The 20,202-nt window shown below is 47.7% G+C and overlaps 1 protein-coding gene across 4 annotated transcripts in view; it reads left to right on the forward strand.

Annotated features, from left to right (window-relative positions):
- The window catches only part of foxp2 (forkhead box P2), a 146,208-nt gene that overhangs the window by 109,835 nt on the left and 16,171 nt on the right, over positions 1–20,202 (forward strand). For 3 of the 4 annotated variants that reach the window (XM_064344831.1, XM_064344833.1, XM_064344834.1), the window contains 5 exons: positions 2,726–2,882; positions 4,625–4,838; positions 6,630–6,734; positions 14,544–14,631; positions 16,295–16,378. In XM_064344831.1, coding sequence (XP_064200901.1) covers positions 2,726–2,882; positions 4,625–4,838; positions 6,630–6,734; positions 14,544–14,631; positions 16,295–16,378 — 648 coding nt within the window. The remainder of the gene's footprint in view (positions 1–2,725; positions 2,883–4,624; positions 4,839–6,629; positions 6,735–14,543; positions 14,632–16,294; positions 16,379–20,202) is intronic. The other variant, XM_064344832.1, reaches the window with a different exon arrangement.

Raw genomic sequence — 20,202 nt, forward strand, 5'->3', positions numbered from 1 at the left:
GAAGAATTTGTGAAGGACTGTCGCAGTCTATCGTTACTGTCTCCTAGCGTTCGGCTAATGGCACTAAACTGGCACGGTATTCCCGCCACTTTGCTTACGGTTGTGGAAGAAGCAGATTTCCGTTTGTTTCGTTTGGGTTAGGGAGTGAAAGAAGAGGAAAAAGGTGTGGAATGGAAAGGTTGAAATACGCGTTCCTCTGACCGTCGGCTGTTTTGTGCTTTATTTGTTCTTTCGGATGTGTTTAGCGAAAGCTAACGGTAGCATCCGGGAAGTTACAGGCATTCCCTGCGTTATAGGCCTACAGTATGTAGCTAATGTGTATGTGCTAATGTAGTTAATGTGGGGCTAACGAAAGAGCCTGTTCTGAGCACTGGCCATAGATGTCCCGCTTTCTGATTATCTTGTAGCAGGCGAAACAGTGCTGCTAGCCTACCCTCGCTAACACCCCACCCGGCCCATAGGAGGTGGTCAGAGAGCATGCAGATTTAGCCTAATGCTACCAGAGGCGGCGCCCTGGAGTCACATGGGTCCTCCCCCGATTATTGAAACGCCGACGCGGGGTTTGGTTCCGACCACGCCGGGGAAAGTTAGATCCCAGACTCGGCTCGTAAATCAAGCTGACGTGCTGATCCCCCCCCCCACAACGCACACACGCACTCCCCACCCCCATCCGCCCACCCCCCCAACCCGTCCGTCAAAAGAACGGCACGGCGTGGAGCGCAAAACGAAACCTAAACAACCAAAAAAAGAAAAAAAAGGAGCGAGCTCTGAGGAAGAGCGTAGAGCTGATCGGCGGACGTCCTCTTCAAGCGATCCATTATGCGGTGGGCCCTACAGGAAGCTGGCCCCCAGCCCCCCCCAGAGGCCTCGCCTAGTGTTTGGATTTGTGAATAGAATTTCAGAGGGGGGGGGCGGCCATCAAACAGAGAATAGAAATTGCTCCCTTATTTCTCGAGAGACGACGGGCAATCCACATGACTTACTCCATTATGCAGTCTGTTTTCCAGTGAGCGCATCGCGGGTTTTTCCCGCCTCGAACCGCCCCCCCCCCCCCAAACCCAACCCCCCCACCCTAAAAAAGGGAAAAGGTCTTCCACGCTGCCGTGTCCTCCCCCGATGTGTGACTGCCTGCTCCGTATCCTCTCGAGTCTTGAGAACTCGGGGGTTCGTCTTGTAATTCCTCGCCAAAAAAAAAATTGGAAAGTTGGTCTTTCTCTTTGGCTTTGTAATGGGGCGCTTCTTCGCCTCGGACGGATTCGCGGCGGTTTGTAATGTATTCCGACTGGAGAGCGGGCAGCGCTAACAGGCCGGCGTCAGCGCCGCGGAGGCTACATCCCAGTTTACTAATAGATCACTAGAGACCGCCGCCGCATCCCCGGCCCACCGAGGGCCAGACTTACCCAGTCGCGTTAGAAAACCGAGAAGATTCTCCCCCCCAAAAAAAAAGAGAGCAGTAATGAAACGGTTTACACTCTGAACGGGAGCCGGCTCCGGCGGTACGTCCGCGGATGGCTGTGAGTCGGGTATAATGAGCCCGGCGTCGTGTCTGATCAGCCCTCTGCGCGGTGCGAGCCGCTCCCGCGTCGTTAGCGGCCGTCGCTACCCCCGTTTGATCCGTCGCCACTTCGGCTGCGTCGGCGATGCTTGTTTTTTTTCTGTTTTTTTTTTCTTGTTGTTGTTCGGTTTTTTTTTTTTTGCCCATCTGCACTTTTGTTTTCGTTGGTAACCGTCAGTTGGCAGGTAAGCCCCTGAAAAGCAGCCGCTGTGATTCCGTACACCTCCGTCGCTGTTGTTGTCGTCGTCGTCGTCGTTGTTGTTGTTGTTGTTGTTGTTGTTGTTGTTGTTATTGCTGCTGCTGCTGCCTTCTGCTGCCGCCGTCGCCGCGGCGGTGGTTGTTGTTGTTGTTGTCGTGGCCGTTGCTGTTGTTTTTCTCTCAGCGATCGCGTGACGCAGTCTAGCCCAGGGATAAACAAAAAAGCAGCGAGAGAGAGGGAGGCGTCTCTGAATCCCGCATCTGCTGATCGCTAAGTCCCCTCGGCGGCGTAAGCTGCAACAGACAATTATAAATGCAAGACAATTAAAAGCAATAAGCAGAGAGAGAGAGAGAGAGAGAGAGAGGGAGAGTGAGGAGGGGGGAGGCTCCCTGGTTAAATATCGTACAGTACACAGTCTCTGAGGCAGTCAAGAGAAGAGTATCAGGAGAAGGAGAGCGAGAGAGAGAGAGAGAGAGGGTGTGCCTGATTGAGGAGAAGAGGAGGAGGAGGAGAAGAAGAAGGAGGTGAGGAAGATGATGTAAGGTCTCGTGACTGAAGCGGGGGATAATTTGTGCACTGTGGCTGAAGAGTACAGCGTGCAGTGCAGGAGAGGGCGAGGAGGAGTGTGCCAGACTGGAGGAGGAAGAGGATCCAGAAAAAGCAGAGGAAGTAGAAGGTGTAAGGTCACGCCATCGGCACGCGCAACCTTGTTCATTCCCGTGCAATTTACACCCTGTCTCTCTTTCTCACTCTCTCTCTCCCTCTCCCTCTCTCACTCTCTCTGTCTCGGTACCTCTCTCTCTCTCTCCCTCTACCTCTCTCTCTTTCCCTCTCTCTCTCTCACTCTTTACCTCTCTCCCTCTCTCTCTCTACCTCTCTCTCCCTCTCTCTCTACCCCTCTCTCTCTCTCTCCTCTCTCTCTCTCTCTCTCTCTCCACCTCTCTCTCTCTCTCTCTCTCTGTCTCTCTCAGCAGCAGCAGTTGGCCGCCCAGCAGCTCGTGTTCCAGCAGCAGCTCCTCCAGATGCAGCAGCTCCAGCAGCAGCAGCACCTGCTCAGCCTGCAGCGGCAGGGCCTCATCTCCCTGCCCCCCGGCCAGGCCTCGCTCCCCAGCCAGCCGCTGCCACAAGGTAGGCCCCTGCACCGGCCCCGCCCCCACACCTCGGCCCTGCCCCTTCACACACCTGACCCAGCAACACTCTGCTGCTGTCCGCGGCCATCCCCGCCCCTGGCCTCTCTCCTTCTCTCTTCCTTCCCTCTTTCCCTCCTTTCTGCTCTTTCCCTCTCTCCTTCTGCCCTGTTCTCTCCCTCCCCTTCCATACTGTTTTCTCCTCTCCTTCGTGGCCTTTCTCTCTCTCCCCTTCCCTACCCCTTGCTGCCCCCCCCTCCCCCCGACGCTGCTGTTGCTGCCGCTGTTGTTGTTGTTTTTATTTTGTTTACTGCCTTGTGCTAATGAGAGAGAGAGAGCTGGAGGGAGGGAGAAGGAGCAAGTGAGAAAAACATTGCTTTTGCCTCTCCTGTGGAGAGGTGGAAACGTAAACACCTCGGCCTCGTCTGCATTTACTTACGACTGACAGACAGACGGACAGGCAGGCAGACAGACAAACGATGAGGGCGGTTAATTAAGCTCACACAGAAGGCAGAGAAGGCTTCTGAAGGTCGCTGGGGAGTGGCAGTTCTGTCGCAGCTCTAGCCTCCAGCAGTATCCCGGGTGCCATTTTTAACCGCTTAAAACCGTTTCCATGGCAGGAGTCCTTTTATGGGCATGACGTAACAAGTGAGGAATCACTTTGATCTCATCCTGTGCCACAGTGTCATGTTTCTCCAGGTTTTGACAACAGAAACTCCATCTTAAATCATGTGGAAGGGGGCGGGATGGGTTTGTGCACAGACACACGGCACCTATCTGTGTCAGCCCTGGGTCAAATACGTATTTGTTTTGGTTTCACTTTACTTTTCTGTACTTATACTTTTCTGTGCTCTGTTGATCTTGCCATCTTGGTGTAATTGAGCTTGCCAATATGAAGGCGGGGTTTAAGAGTATTTCATTGGTTCCGGTACACCTGACAAGACCAGTAAAGCGTAGAAAAGTATTTGAATCCAAAACGAATACGTATTTGACCCAGGTCTGATTTGTATGTATAAAACTTGGATGGTGGCAGTTTGGCACTAGCATTGGCAGAATAACAGACTTGTAGCGGGACTGAAACGGCGAAGAGGTGCCTGCAGTTCTGCTCGGGTAGCCGGCGGTACTCCATGCGGGTGACGCAGGGCATTTCAGCCGTAGCCACTGAAATGAGAAAAACAAGGCGGCTGAGTTGTGTCTGTCAGCGGCGCCTTGTTCCTCAGGCCATGGTTGAGCAAAGATGGCCGCCCGGCTGAGAGGAAACAGGCTGGCAGACGCGCTCAGGCCGAAAAAAATAAAGAGCACAGACCGCTCTCGCACACATTTCTCTGCCTGGTTTCCTCTCGGTGAGGGGGTGGCGCGAGTCTCTTAGGGGCTGAATTATAGATGTTTTCCCGTATTTGCAAGTGTTTTCATTTGGAGAATTAATAGAAAGTTCGTAGGTGCAAATTAAGTGTCAAACATCGTAAGTTTGACATTGTGTCATTTACATAAATCGGAAATGGCACAGTGATCATTGTGAAAATTGAAATTTCATGATCTCTTATATTTGGCAGTTACGGTTGGGTGCGTGCGTTTATGTGTGTGTGTGTGTGTGTGTGTGTCTGCATGTTTATTCATTGTGTCAGTTTATGCATTCCTGGTTTCATGTCTTTCTTTATTGTATTAATTCTGCTAAAGTGCTTTGTGTTAGTGCTGTATATAAACATACGGCTTTTGTGCTTTTACTGTTTAATGGCTTCACAGCAGGCCTGAGTCCTGCAGAACTGCAGCAGCTCTGGAAGGAGGTGACCGGGTCGCACAACATGGACGACGGGGGCATCAAACACAGCGGCCTCGACCTCACCACCACCAACACTTCCTCTACTACCTCCTCTACCATTTCCAAAGCATCGCCGCCGATTACCCACCATTCCATGGCCAACGGGCAGTCGTCCGTGCTCAACGCCAGAAGAGAAAGGTAGCTTAGCGTCACCTAGCGTCATGTAGCTTAGAGTCACCTAGCGTCATGTAGCTTAGAGTCACCTAGCGTCATGTAGCTTAGCGTCACCTAGCGTCATGTAGCTTAGCAACATGTTGCTTAGCATCACCTAGCGTAGTGTCATGTATCGTAGCTGCATTTAGTTTCACGTTTTACCTCCCACGCGCTCGGCACACAAATCGCCCGCTTCGTAAAAAGCGTTCAAAACGCCGCATGAGGCAAAGGGTTCCTCCTCATCTTTAGCAGAACACGGCGTGTTTTTTGTTTAGCTTCCGGGACGACGCGGGAGGTTCTATTTGTTTGTTTGCTCAGCGGTTGATTAGCTGTCTGAAGCGGTGTTCAGACGCGCCGCGCTTCCCTGCGCGACGGCGGCCCCGTTTAGCGGCGAAATCAAAGGCGGGAGGGAGACGGGCGCCTCGCGCGGGGGGCGAAGCACGCCGAGGTTACCTCGCCGCATTAACAATTTAGGGCTTCCCCCCCCCCCCCTTCCTCTGAAATTACTTTGCTCCGCTGTTTGTCATATAAACAGAATACATGATGCCAGGGCGGCTTTTATAATGTTTATCCGGGAGATGGACCTTTTATATACAGAGCTGCCTGTGTAAAAGTGTCTTCGCCTTACGTCTGTCTGCTCCCCTTATGCATTATTTAAGGCTTTTTTTTCCGCAGCGGAATACGCATGTAGAAGAGGTGCAGGCCTCCGTGTACTGTGGGCGGGGGTGTTTCTGTAATTGATTTAAAGGAGGGCGCTATTCGCGACAGGAACGAGGGTTTAAGAAAAGAACAACCAGAGCAAGGAGCTACGTGCGCTAATGATAAACGCTCCCAATCAGACGACTGCCCCTCCCCCGCCCCCCCCCCCAAATCCAAAAAAAAACGGAGTTTAAAGTGAAGGAAGCCCTCTGTATCCTTAAGCGTCCCCTAGGTGCTCTCTGCAGCCGCCGGTAATGATCGAGCTGGAGACTCTCGCCTCCCTCCCACAATGCACTGTGGCGCAGATCAATGAAGAGGGAGAATCCCCGCCATAAAACAGTGAGTGAGCTCTGGGCTCGCGACCGCGAGCGCCGCGCGCCGACAGCCAGGCCCGGCTGAAAGGTTAACTGTCTGCTTTAATGGGATCTTCCGTCTGCGCGGGGTCAGAAGCTTCCCGTCCCGTTTCTGCCGAGAACGTGTGTACTTTTTAAAAACGTGAACTGCGAGAGGGCATTAAATCCGAATGGTCTTTTCTTTTTTTTTTTCTTTTCTTGTTTTGTTTTTACCTTTTCTTTTGCTTTTCACGGGCGATTTTTTTACTGTTTACCTGAGGCTTAATAAATGTTTCAGGAAGTAAAAAAAAAAAAACAAAGCAAAAATGTCGAAGTTCACAGGGCTTGCGAGTTCATTGTGGTTCAGCAGCGCGATGGAGGCGGCGAAACGTCAGGACGGGTAATTCAGTAATCAGACTCCGAGCCGAAGGTGAGGGGGCGTACCCTCCCCCAAAACTGCATTGTCAGTCATTTTGGCTCAGTTTGTGTCCTAATTGGAACATCACCCAGTCTGTGCAGCCCCTCCACTCAATGGAATGATTTTTATTTTGTTTCTTACTGCTGTAAGCAGGATTGACTCCTGAAACACTGCAAATAACCTGACTGGCACCAGTGGCCTGTACAGACACAGACCTGATGTCTCTCTCTCTCTCTCTCTCTCTCTCTCTCTCTGACTCTCTCTCTCTCTCTCTCTCTCTCTCTGACTATTTCTCTCTCTCTCTCTCTCTCTCTCTCTCTCTCGCAGCTCTTTACATGAGGAACAGAGTGCCTCGCACGCCCTCTACGGTCACGGAGTCTGCAAATGGCCCGGCTGCGAAAGCATCTGCGACGACTTCGGCCAGTTTTTGAAGTAGGTCGCCATGGCGATGTGTGCTCCTACACCTGTCCATCATCCCGAGGCAACGAGGGGTTGATGGCAATGATGATGATGCTGCTGATGATGACGGATTGCTTGTAGATATAGCGCCTTTCATGATTGCTGACCACTAACAGGGAAGGAGGGGCAGGGGGCTCATCTGAAACGGCGCTAGCTTGTTGTGTGCATACGTCATGAGGCACGTGCAGTAAAGGTGGCTATCTGCTCGTTAGTGACTGAGCATGCGTACAGTGTTTGACATAAAAACAGTGACAATTACCAAAGCCTTTCAAAACAAAAAAATTTTGCTGAGAGATTCTCATTTAAGACACTGTGCAGTTTGCACAGGTGTCACATCTGATTTCTGCTTTCAGGTCAGACGATTAACTTTTGGATAATTTGCTGCGCGCCGCTAATTAAAATGCAAAGAGTATTTTAATTAAGGAGAGTTTAATGGTGCTCTCCAGGAACGAGTATTGCACTTGAATGGGTTAAATACGTAGGGCATTCGCACTCAAAATTCCGCAGGATAATTCTGCCGAAGCACGTTATTTTGCCAGATGTCGATTAAAGACGAAACGCGTTGCTCACGTGACGATAATCCGCGCGCCGATGATACTCACAGTTTCGAACTGCGAACTGCCTTTTTTTTTTTTTCCTTTTTAATTTTTTTCTTTTGGACTTGAAAGACAGACAGGGCTGCTCCACGAGACCCCTGACGAGCTGTCGGTTTTACCCTGGGCGAGCGGACTATCTCCCGAGCAGCAGGAGCACGTTGCTGGGTCTGGGAGAATGCGGAAAGCTAATGGCGCCCGGTGTAAATGGCAGCCGCACAATGGCCGTATTCAGCGTTGTCATGGAGCGGCGCGGCAGACTGACAGAACCCTACGTGATCCCACAACAATTTACTTAATTAGCTCCCTTCTAATTGGTCTGCTTTGTTGCCGGAGCGGTTGGCGGGGACATCAAAGAAGTGGTCTTTGCCGAGCTGCAGATTACAGGTTATCGTGTTTTTACTCCGTGGAGGATGTGCGCATTGGTAAAAGGCAAATAATTCATTTGAATATTTTAATTTGATTTGTAATCAAGCCTCGGTTAATTCATTTGCAATGCTTTATGGGTGTAAATGTCTGTGTAAATATACATACGAATCGTGGACATTTTGATAGTTTTTCCATTTTTGAATTGATTTTTTTTTTCCTAGAAATGGTTTGTATTATCCTTTTTTTGAATTACAGAAACACAGTATTGTCAGTCAGCCAGGTGTACTTCACCTCTAATATTGAGTTTCAGAGTGCTTGACAGGTTACATGTGGTATGTAGTATCTGGTCAAAATATACTGGTGAATTCTAATCGGTTGACAATTTCTTGTGAAAAGAATGTAATAAATAAATTGTTTGCTATATGTTGGCTGTGCACGTTTTCAAACATGTCACAGTCCTGTAGAAAATCGCACAGATGCAAATAATTATTTCTCCTAAATATTTTTGATTCCATGTCAGTTTGTCTTGCTGGAACAATGACCCTCTGACATGTTGGTCTGAAGGAGATGTCGAGCAGGCGCGTATTTATAAAATAATAACTTTGTTGAGGCTGTATCTACACGAGTGCCAATAGGCGTAGCCACAACTCCGGCCGTTTCCTGGGTTACGGTCTTAGCGCTCGTTCCAGGTGTTTTCACAACAAGAAGTAACTGGAGTCTTTAGTTTCCCAGTTACAGAGGTCATATACAATGCACTCAGTCTTCTTCTATGGTGCACTCTTCTTCTATGGTGATGTCACTTCTATCGGGCTCTACTGTTGTTTCCATGTACTGCTTTCACTGTTAAGATGTGCTAAACATGAAGAAGAATTGATGATGAAAACATTACCACACGCTGAGCAGTGCTTTTTTAAATCAAATTCGTGTTATCTATTTTTTTTAAGGGGGGGGGGATGTGTCTCTACACACATTACTCAGAGCAAGGGGGTGTGACATGGATCTTTAGACAGTGCAAAAAGCTTTTGCTTTCAGTGAAGAAAGCACATCTGCACGCAAATGTACCCCTCCAAGACAAAGGCTCGGCCATAATAAAGGCAGCATTAAGGCAATTTAGCATCGCAAGAGGCCTGGTGTGTAAAGTGTGAAGACACTCACCACCGCTAAACTGGCTTACTGCAAGTGTTCCGGAACACACATGTGAACGCTCATCGATGAAAACAGTGTGAACCCTGACTGGTTTTCAGTGACTTGTCAAAATCCGCCAAGTCCATCTCAGTGGACGTGACAGGTTAGCGCGCTCATTTGCTGGAGTAAAAAAATGCGAACGCGGCCTGGCTGTTGACGACTCGCGGAACGGTAAAATACATCCCGGTGGCTAAACAGGGTCAATAGCGCGTTTAACCAGAGCGCAGACGTGAACGCTGACCGGTAGAACTGGGAAGACGAAGTGAAGTCCAGCGCTGTGGGGTCAGGCCGCCGGCTGGCTGATAAGAGGGTCAGTAAGCTCCTCGGTGCGCGTGCAGTCCTCAGAGGAGACGTTTGTCTTGCAGCTTGAGCCGGGGCTCTGTCTGTGCCTCGGCATTATGGGAGAAGATTAGGCCTCTCTGCCCGTGTCCGAGCCTCCACGCCCTCGCCCTCGCCCTCCGAAATCTCCCGTTTCCTGGAGCCCTGCCTGGGACCGTGGCAGGGTGTTTGTTGAATATTTCATGGCGACGCCTCAGGTCGAATTCTGCAAGTGGAACGAGGGAGTGTAAATAGGCTGAGATTGGTTCAAGGTGATTTTTTTTCCCCGACCGATTATGCTGCTTGGGGATATTTGTTGACACTGGGAGTTGTGGAATATGATCGTAATGGAATGTTGCTTGGGCTTTTAGAATTTTTGAGTGTTTGAGACAAGGGTCAACACAGATGTTAGGCACTCTGTCTTTACCAAAGGCAAAAAAATGCATCATATGCTCTTGTCATGGTTCCAAGATTGCTAATATGTCAGGTAGTATTGTTGATAGTCAAAGTGAATGCAGTCGGGTATATGTTTCGAGTGTATTGGTTTTTTCATAATAGAATTTCTATTCATTTTTTCCTCCTTTTTTTTTAGTGTTTATTTTCCCAAATTTCAGTTTTAAAATTGATGTTGTAGGGTTGTGCCACTGCTGTAAGATCAAAAAGTCACAAGCTGGGTGTATCACAACTGCAGCCCCTCTTTTTGACAAAATAATTTTGACTCAAAGAACGCAAGAAAACAGCCCCGTCTGTCAGCAGACATGATTGAACTGTTAAAACCCCGCAATGTGACAAAGCAATACCCCCCCCCCCCCTTTTTTTTTAAAGCGATAATATGGGGGTGAATAACAGAACTGTGGCCATAGAAGTCAGCCGTGTGAGTAAAGTGTAATCCTGTGGCGTACTCAGAAGGAGAGAGACACTATCACATAAAGGCTGATCTGTGTACAGTAATCTGAAGGAGAGAGACACTATCTCATAAAGGCTGATCTGTGTACAGTACTCAGAAGGAGAGAGACACTATCACATGAAGGCTGATCTGTGTACAGTAATCTGAAGGAGAGAGACACTATCTCATAAAGGCTGATCTGTGTACAGTACTCAGAAGGAGAGAGACACTATCACATGAAGGCTGATCTGTGTACAGTAATCTGAAGGAGACAGGCCCTATCAGGTGGAGTGTGATCCGCGGCTCAAAGGGGGCCTGTGTGCGCGTACCTTGGTTAGTGTCAGGGGGAGCTCTTTCATGTTTCTGGAGACGTGTCAGGCGTCCCGCTGCAGAAGTCGGGCTTGTTGTTCGGATGTGTCTGGAGCCGATGGTTTTTAAAGCGTTTTTGTGATGTCAGGACGGCACGCCGGGATTGTTCTGCACACTGGAACGCGCGGTTTTTAAAACGATTTATTTTGTGACGGAGCAGTGGGCTTGACAGGAGATCCACCTAGCCGGAGAGCTGTCCCGTGCGCGTGGAGCGCGGCAGGCTAACTTTCGTAGTCTGGTCTGAATCGCCACGAAGGAAAAGGCGTGCGAGGCTCCGAGAGCCGTGAGCAGCCACTCCATGACCAGCTGAGGATCAGCTGGAGTGTGTTTGTACTGTGTGTGTGTGTGTGTGTGTGTGCATGTGTGTGTGCGTGGATGTCCATGTGTGTGCATGTGTGTGTGTGTGTGTGTGTGCGTGTATTCATGTGTGTCTGTGCATGTGTCTGCATGCTGGTGGATGTGTGTTTGTGTGTGGGACAGTTCAAAACTTACTTGAATAATGTATGACCTTCATATACATTTAATTATATGTCTATAATGACGAATGGGTTAATTGATTGAGACACTTCTATGAAGTGTTCTGGCCAGAACACACCTGTGCGTTTGCATGATACATTTACTTTTTTAAGCATAGATAGATTAAAAGGATAATGGTAATAGACTGACTGGTTCCATATCTTTTAGGTTTATAATAATACATTTCAATAATAATAATAATAATAATAATAACAATTATAATAGTGGTAGCAGTAAGTTATTTGAAGGGCCTTGTTGGTGATGGGTTGAGAGAGTATATTGAGCATGAACTGGAGACATGCTCGGACATGCCGAGGCGTTTCTGCATTGTTTAGGAAAGTGTATCATTATATAAGGTGCTTCCGTTCAGGCTTAGTGTCTTTATTGATTTCCTCTCTCCTCGACCTTCACACATATATCTGAGCGGCGAGGGGGCTAAGAAGGGTGGGTCCGGGGCGCTAATAAAGAGCCCGGTCCTCAGTATTTATACGCAGTCCCAATTTCACTTTGCGCTGCTTTTCAGGAACGCGAGCCCCCCCCCCCCAACACACCCACACCCCCACCCCCGATCGATGACACGCGCCGCGAGCGCGGAGAGAGACGGTTTATTTGCCTTCCACTTAACTCCGCTTCTCCGGCGAGCGCTTCGCTGCGACCCGGAGCCCCTAACGCACGGCGAGCGGAGCCGCTAGCCTGACCGGCAGCGTCTGAGCGGTCCCTAATTAAACCCGCGCGGCGGGGAACCTCGGCCGACGCCGCCGGCGGGCGCGCGGAAGGCCAGCCCGGCCTGACGTGACAGGACCTTTAAAACCAACAGGAGCGGCGACGGACGCGCCGAGCGGAACGCTAACATCCGCTCCGCTAACGCTAACGCCCTCTCCGCTGAGGCCGAGGCCCAGGGCCAGGCCGTCCGCGGCGGCACGCGACCGGCGCCTAGCGGGAAGCACGCCGCGGACGCCCCCCCGACGGGAGTCACACCGCTCATCTCCCGCGCTGCGTTTTAATTGGCCGTCTGCTACTTAACATGCGGGCGCCCCTAACAACGCGGCCATGTTATCCGTTCAGACACCCCCCGTCTGCTTTAAATAACAGCGATAAGACCGAGCGCCAGGCCTCCAGGAACAATGCTTCATAGCCCATTCTAAAGGCTGTAAATATAGCAATTGCATTTTTTTTAACCCTCATTCTGGGAGGTATGTGTTTGTCTGAGTGCTTTGACGCACGCGGTAAGCACTCTCCCCCTCTCTACCTCCCTCTCTCTCTCCCTTTCTCTCCCCTTTCTCTCTCTCTCTCTCTCTCTCGCAGTGTAAGGCCCAGGGTTTCCTCTCTGTTTTACCGAGACTCAGCCCATCACATCATTTATTCCATTCTCAAAATAAAAATCAATATACCGATAAAGTGACCCATAAATTACTACCGGCTTGAGGAATGTTTGTTCGGAGCTGCCTGTTTGAAGGCACCGGCCTCGTTTTTTTCACCCCCTTCTTTTTCCACGGCTTCTGTTTGAACTACAGTGTCTGCACCGGGCTCATTAGGGGATGTCGGACACTGCGGCTAACCTGGATTGCGGACCTCTCTGCGGTTTTATTAATGCATAGCAGAGCAGGATGCGCTTAAATATTTCATAGGCGCGCAGTAATTTGTGCGTAATCGCCTTGTTAACAGGCGGGCCGAGGAGAGAATAGGTCCGCAAGATGGTGTCAGACGGTGCTCACCTAAATCTCCGGACCTGCCCACAGAAAATGAAGGAAAGAGAGAAGAGAAGAAGAAAAAAAACATAGATAACGGGCATTAAGCAGAAAACTTAATTTTGTAACAAAGTACGTTCAGGGGTTAACATTAGATTTTTTTTTCCTTTTTTTTTTTTAAAACCCCATTCGGCCCATCTGAAGCAGCTATAATTTGACATGCAATATATCAAGTGCAGGAGATAGCATTATGAGCATTGAAATGAAAAGGGTATTTGCAACATTAGTTCCTGCTTCCTGCGAGGGACGTGATTAAATGATTAATGAAATGTCCCTTTGCATATGCATTCCGAAACGGCAATTAGGCACGGGCTGCGGCGCCCTCGCCCGCCCCGCCCTTTCAGCGCCCGTCCCGTAATGGAGGAGCTCCCCGGCCGCGGAGTCAAACGCGGTTACAAAAGCGTAAACGGGAATAAAATTTAAAAAAGAGAAGAGAAAAAAAAGAAAAAGAGGCAAATGCACAGAAGCCATAATTTAATGGTAATGCACTACATAGTGATCACACCATTGTGCTTCCTAAGCCCCACCTCCCCTTCCAGGGTTTTTTTTTTTTTTTTTTTGATTGGCATAATTAGGTAGGGTAATGAATAGGCCGTGTTATTTTGCATATCGCAGATAAACAATAGTAAGGCAAGAAGCGGGAAGAAAAGATACAGCGGAGGTATGGATGCGCGTCTCGAACCCGTAGCAATTCGCCGCCGCCAGCGCCAGGAATGATCACTGAAGGGCTGCAAGCTAACCTATAATTACAGGAAGGAAAGTGGCAGCTCTGGCATTTCATAACCATGTGTCCTCAAAGAGGGCTTTGTGAGTTTGTCACCAATGATAATTTAGATAGAGGCTCATTACCGAACATCACAACACTTTTAAAACCTTTTCCCCCTCCGTACTGGGGGGAATAAAGGTCTATTTTAATGGCAAGGTTCTTTTGTGTCCTAGAGACAAAATCCAATCAAGTCAACCCTTCATTGACTGTTAGCGCTGTCTGCGGATTTTTTATTCTAATGAGAAGGTCCGTTAAATATGTCGACTGGAGAGGGGGGGGGGGTGCGGGGTGGGGGGAGGAGACTGCTTGTGAAAGGAGCATTTTGTAAAATGTGACTCAAGTTAAATTATTGATTGCTTTATGAAAAATCTTTTCAACGGTGCATGAAGAGGACAAAAAAAAACATTTTTTCAATGTCAATATTTTTCACCTGGAAAACCATCAGAATATTGATGATTGTTTCTCTATTTATTTATTTATTTATTTATTAGGGAAGGGACCAATTTAAAAATAGGCTGGAGAGGTCTTGTTGTAGATTCACTGGTGTTGCACCCTGAACCTATAACAGATTACTTTTAATCTACTAAAGGGCATCTCATCAGGAAACTAAAGCATTTTATATTTCCACTGCGAAGCAGCATCTGTCACAACAGAACGGAAGTTTTTTGCTTTGTGATTCAGATCCGGCGCAAAGCATGCTGGGATGTCACATGACAGTTTCACACGTATTCAAATGACTGTACAGCTGTGAGCTTTAATTACGGCTGCCTCTGTCCTTTAGCACCGGCCAAGGTTCAAACACTTCCTCTTTTCCTTTTCCTTTTTTTTTTTTTTTCTTCCAGCGCACGCTAGCATCTTCAGATCCGCCGCCGCGCGGGATAAGAACGCCTCAGAAACGAAGGGTCTTTCCGCAGCGCGTGGAGATCTTCGGCTCTCTTCTGGCCCTCGCCCGTAACCCCCCCAAACGGAGCGGCCTGTTTAAAAGAGCGTCATTAAAGAACCCTCTCTTCTCCCCCCCTCTCTTTTTTTCAGGCACCTTAACAATGAGCACGCGTTGGACGACAGGAGCACCGCGCAGTGCCGGGTCCAGATGCAGGTCGTGCAGCAGTTAGAGATACAGGTGGGTCTCCCTCGCTGTGATGCTCTGTTACTGATGCCCAGGTACACATAACATTTAAATTTTCCATGTATTTTTCTTGGTTTTTACATTTTAAAAATGTGGTCTTCTCACGACTTTGCTAATTCACACACATTTAATACATTTATCTGTTTGGGGAGGGGGAGGGGATAGAAATATATGCTTATAGAACATGTTTACAGTGTAGCCAGAATGTTGGCTGCCGTGTAGTTTGGGAGTCGAGAAAAAAATGCTGCCATAACATTTGTTTCTTGTGTCCTTGTTCCTCATCAGAACCACAACCTTATTCAGACTTTCTGAAAGATTTTTTGTACTAGCCGAGAAGCTGTCAGTTGCTTTAAAAAAAATATAATTACAATTGTGCTTATTTTCCTCTCCTTGCCCTTTAATAGAAAATCTGTCTAAATCTGCATCTGTGCTGGTGTGTATTAATTTAAATGAGCTTTGCACCTGAACAAAGCTCAACAGAAGATAACTATTTTCAGTAGGAGCACAACCTTATTAATTTGATGTGGTGCTAAGAAAATGAGTCCTGTAATTGAATGACATTTTTAGCCACTGCGGTGCCTTTTTTTTTTAAAAGAATGAACTGAATTTGTACAGTGTCACCAGACACCCAATTCAAAACACTTTATCCAGTGGCTCTGAGAGTGGAGGAGAAGCAGAATTCTTCTGAACACTGCCTCAGCTGTAGTTCTCACATAAGCTTTGTGGACATTTTGCTGGGTTTTAATTCATGAAAAGAAAAAAAAAATCATATTCATGATATATTTAGAAATGCATATCTGGTATTAATGTATTGGTTAAAATTTTATTTTTTGCTGACACCAAAAAAAAAGGAGCTACGACAAGCCCACGCGAAGAGTGTGACCAATTATAGCAGCTTTTGCTGTTTCCGGCACCTCCGAAGCTGGTCAGTGGTAATGAGACCCAGTGCAGTGTGGGTACGGATGGGCTTAGTTGGGGGGTGGGGTTTCGCACTGCCTGGTCTCTGTCACTCTGCCGAATTAGATTGATGATGGCAAGCTGCGGGGGCCCTAACTGGACCTGGGAGGGAACGGGGGATTGGGCCGAGGGGGCGGGCCTCCCAGGCCCTCCCAGGCCCTCTGCTTGGAGGACCCTTCACCTCCCCGCAGCTGCCAGCCCCGGTCCCGTCCTAACAGTGTCCACAGGACTTTGAGTAGACGCCCAGCACCGCCTAATTTACGGCCTTAGTAACTTGTTACTGTCAAAGCGTCCGTGACCCAAATTCCGCTATTGACAAAGAGATGAAGTGTTATTTGTTTTGCCTGACCTTTTGGTGCTCTCTGCCAGGATTCCACACACTCTCTCTCTTTCTCTCTCCTTCCCCTTTTCCCTTTCTCTCTCTCTCTCTTCATTCCCTCTCTCTCTCTCTCTCTCCCTCTGTCTCTCTCTCTCTTTCTCTTCTCCTGTAAGGGTCTGCACTGGGCATTGGCAGGGTTCATTACGTTCAGACAAGCTCAGTAACAAGATGTATTGCTGTGGAAGACTCACAGAATCGCTCACTTCTAAAACGGCCTTGTGCTCTTGTTCTCTCTCTCTCTCTCTCCCTCTCTCTCCTTCTTCTCTTCACACCACCCCCCTCCCTCCACCCTGCCCCCCCCCCCCCACCCCTGGCTAACAGCTTTCTAAAGAGCGTGAGCGTCTTCAGGCAATGATGGCCCACTTGCACATGAGACCCTCTGAGCCCAAACCGTCTCCTAAACCGGTGAGTGCATATTGCTCTGCAAACAGTAAATAGGGCCCTGCCCTGCCGGAAAATGAATAGCTTAGCGGCCACCGTTAAAAAAAAAGTCGAAAAGCGATGATGTGCGAATGACCGCCATAGCAAAAAAAAAAAAAAAAAGAACGACAGAAAAAAAATGTATAAAATGAAGGCGGCAATAGGATTTTTAAATTGTCTGCTTCTTTAAAAAGTAATACTATATTATACAAATGCTATCAGATCTGTGCTGTAAGTGACTGTAGGAGAGCCACGATCCCACAAGTGTGCAAATCATAGTCCTGGAGTGCCGAGCCCGTAATGGCGGGCCGTCTGGCGGGCGATGGGCGCGCTGTCGAAAACAACCTGTTGGCCGGCAATTGCTGTTTAGCGACGGGGCTTAAGGTAGCACTTACATCTGTGTGGAGCAAAGAATATCTGTATGAGCAATCATTCTGAAGGAAAAATGTGCTGGTATTTAAGTTACAGGAGCTGTCGAACATCATCTGAAATGAAATAGCAGTGTCGTGGTTTTTTATGTGTATGTCTGTGTGTGTGTGTGTGTGTGTGTGTATATATATATATATCATGAATACTTGGGAGTTTGTATTTAGACTTGAATCATGTAATAATCATATTACTCATATAATATTCACTTGCTTGTTGATGGACAAAAAAAATTACACCAAGTGTAAATCACCAAGCAAATATTTTTTGGTTGTAATTGTTCATATGAAAATACAAGGCACTTAAAATATTTTGGGGACAAAACATTATATTATGTTGCAGCTGCTGAGAAACTCTCATTTCAATAGAATAATTTTCCTCATCACTTGCTATCATATAAAGTAGATAATCACAAGATAGAATAATTACCCCATAAATCCGTAAGGAATCTGCCGCTCGTTTTTTTTTTTTTTTTTCCAATTAATTATTCAATCAGTCTATTTTTTTTTTCCAAAACTCCAGCAGCGTGGTTACATCTACACTAATAACGAATTTTCAGCCTATAATCCAAAACAGAATATGAATGAATAATGTAAATTAAGTATTACATTACATAAACCACACATGAAAGAATTGCTAATTGCATTTGATGGTGGGCAATTAATGCGGAATTCTTAGTTGAACGGTCTGAAATGAAGCCACAGTTTAAGGTTCCCACTGGAACTGGAGATATGTGAAGTGCTTTTCTGCCAGGCTTAAAGCATAAAAGGGTATAATATACAACAAAATCTTTTTTTTTTTTTAAATACAATTTATGTGCTGCTCAAAAGAAGCTTTATAATTGATATCATAGTACAGATTTATGCTCTCATATGCGGTGTGCGAGCTGAAACAGCCCACACATTTGATAAATATTAATAGTATGAATTTATTACAAGGGTGAAATGAGCTCTGTTGGTTCATCATGGCACCCTTAAAAGCTATCAGTACTGGAACACAAGGTGCAAGCGCACTGTCTATTATATGACCTCATTTACTCTCTGAATGGTACTTCATTAAATGTTACCTTTTGGCCATGGTATGGATGAATGAAAATCAAAGTTATCAGCACCGGAAGCCCTGAATAATGAGTTTTCAGCCAATCTCAAACACATTCAGATGAGCGGAGGTAACAGAGTTCTCATCCCGGCTCGCACACACTCCTTGCGCTGGGTTAGATTTAATAAATCCCATCCTGCCGACGCCGGACCGGGTGCCTGCAAACATGTTACGCTTGTTACCAGACCCGGGGAAAGCAAAAAAAAAAAAAAAAGAAGAAAAAAGACTTTGCTTAACACCCATAAATATACATGCTACAACGCATTCTGTGTGAGGGTTTATTATAAAAAGGCCCTTCTCACATGGCTTGACGGGATATTCATTGCCCGTGTTGGTTCCTTCGCTGAACTTCCAGCGTGGAATTACAAGTTGCCATTTATTAATTTTTTTTTGGCTTGCCCTTGTTACGGCGCGGTGTGGCAAATTAAGGTTTCTCGCGTGGAGCGGTGTACGTTGGGGGAAAAAGGGCCAATTTATGTGGAGATCTGATGCGATTTTATCCTGCAGACTGTAAACATACAAGTACAAGCAGTGTTTGGTGGCAGTTGCATTATCTCAGAACGGAACGGTTTGCAGTTGAAGTGCGGCCTAACTGAAATGTGGGTGAAACCTTAGGAAAGGCCAGTTCGTTGTCGAAGCCGGAGTTAGTTAGTTAGGATGTTTCAATGGTTACTGTTGAAGGTTGTGTGGTCATTCTAGGGCAGGATGTGGTCAGACCTTTGAAAAGAGCGGTTAACAGTCAGAGAGGCCTGCTCTTACCGTAGTTTGGTCGAGGACAGTGGTTAGTGGTTCAGGACAGGTAGCACTCAGGCTGTGGTAGAGGGTTTAAGAGGTCTTCGATTAGAGACCTTGCGGTCTCACAGTAATTTGACGTGGTAGAGGTTTAGAACAGTTTGCGGTTGAAGGCGGTACGGCCTTTGCCGTAAGGTGACACGATGACGGAGGATACGAAGCGTTTTGCGGTTGAAGGGAGCGTGTTCCCACCGTAGCGGTGCAGAGCAGTTTTTTTGAAGAGATGCACGGGGGGATGCCTCGGGGGTGTCTGTCCTTGTTACGACACCGCTAATGCTTCTCAGCTGGCTGCTGCCCAAGAAAGAACAATTAGCCGCCATATGCTGATTTTTGTTCCCCCTACAAATCTGCTTATTTGCGGTGTTGGTAAAAATAAAAAAAAAACCCTTCCCACAAAGCAGATCAGTCAGGCCTCTGACTCCGCCCCCGTTCTCTTACGCTAAAGACGCTGCCGTGTTCGTCTTGACAGTCGCGCAGTTGATCGCGATCACGACCGCTCTGTGATGTCATTGGGATGTTAGATTTTTCCTATTCTTATTTTTTTCCGAACACTTCTGACGGACTTGTTAATGTCGAATGGTAAGTGGGGTTATTTTGGCCCCAGATTTATCGCTAAAGGTAATTACTGTTTGCAATTTGTACGGTACTGCAGTGTGACAGTTAAGGAACGTTCTCGAATGAATGGACTGCAGTATGGGTCACACAGGAAGCCCACTGCCACGTGGTCTCCCCGGGTTCCAGGTTCATTAATTCTTCTGCCAGCGTCACCTGTGGGCCGCCCACCTTTACCGCCAACGTCGCCAGGGAAGGGGCGGCTTCAGTCGGCTGCACCTGAAGGCCACACCTGAAGCGACTTCCTCCGGCTCTCGTCACGTCTGCGTGAGCTTGACTTACAGAGCGCGGCGCGATAGGAAGCACGGCGACCTAACGTCACATGCTTCAGAGAGAACCTTCCTCGCCGAGCTCTGACGAATCCATAGCGAAAGGGGCAGCAGTGACCACTGACAGTGAGCTGGACCGGTCATCCCAAATTTGTCGTGAAGGGCTGGGGGGGGAAGGATCGAATAAAATATTAATTGAGCGACGCTCGTTTTCCGGAGCACCAGCCCGTTAGCATTAAGCGACGCTAATCGTCAGTTGAAAATGATACTTCCAATAGAGTTGGCAAACTTGACATTTCATTATATTTGTTAACACATGCCACAAATGATTGCTAATGGGGACGTTCCAATTCTCCCCCTTTCGCTAACTCCGATCATATTTAATTTGTGCATTTCCAGCGTCCTCTGGCTAATTTGCAATTAAGACAATTTGGCTTTGAATGTGTCGTAATGGCATTACCATTCCGCCAAATTAATACGGAGACAGAAGGTCAGGGGCACATTTTCCACTTGGCTGGAGCCTCTCAGCTGAGATTTGGAGCCAAAAGTAAAAATGGATTTAAAAAAAAAAAAAACACTCGGGCTATAGCAGCACGTTTCAGGAGGCGCTAA

The sequence above is a fragment of the Anguilla rostrata genome, chromosome 7 (assembly GCF_018555375.3).
Source record: "Anguilla rostrata isolate EN2019 chromosome 7, ASM1855537v3, whole genome shotgun sequence".
NCBI lineage: Eukaryota > Metazoa > Chordata > Actinopteri > Anguilliformes > Anguillidae > Anguilla > Anguilla rostrata.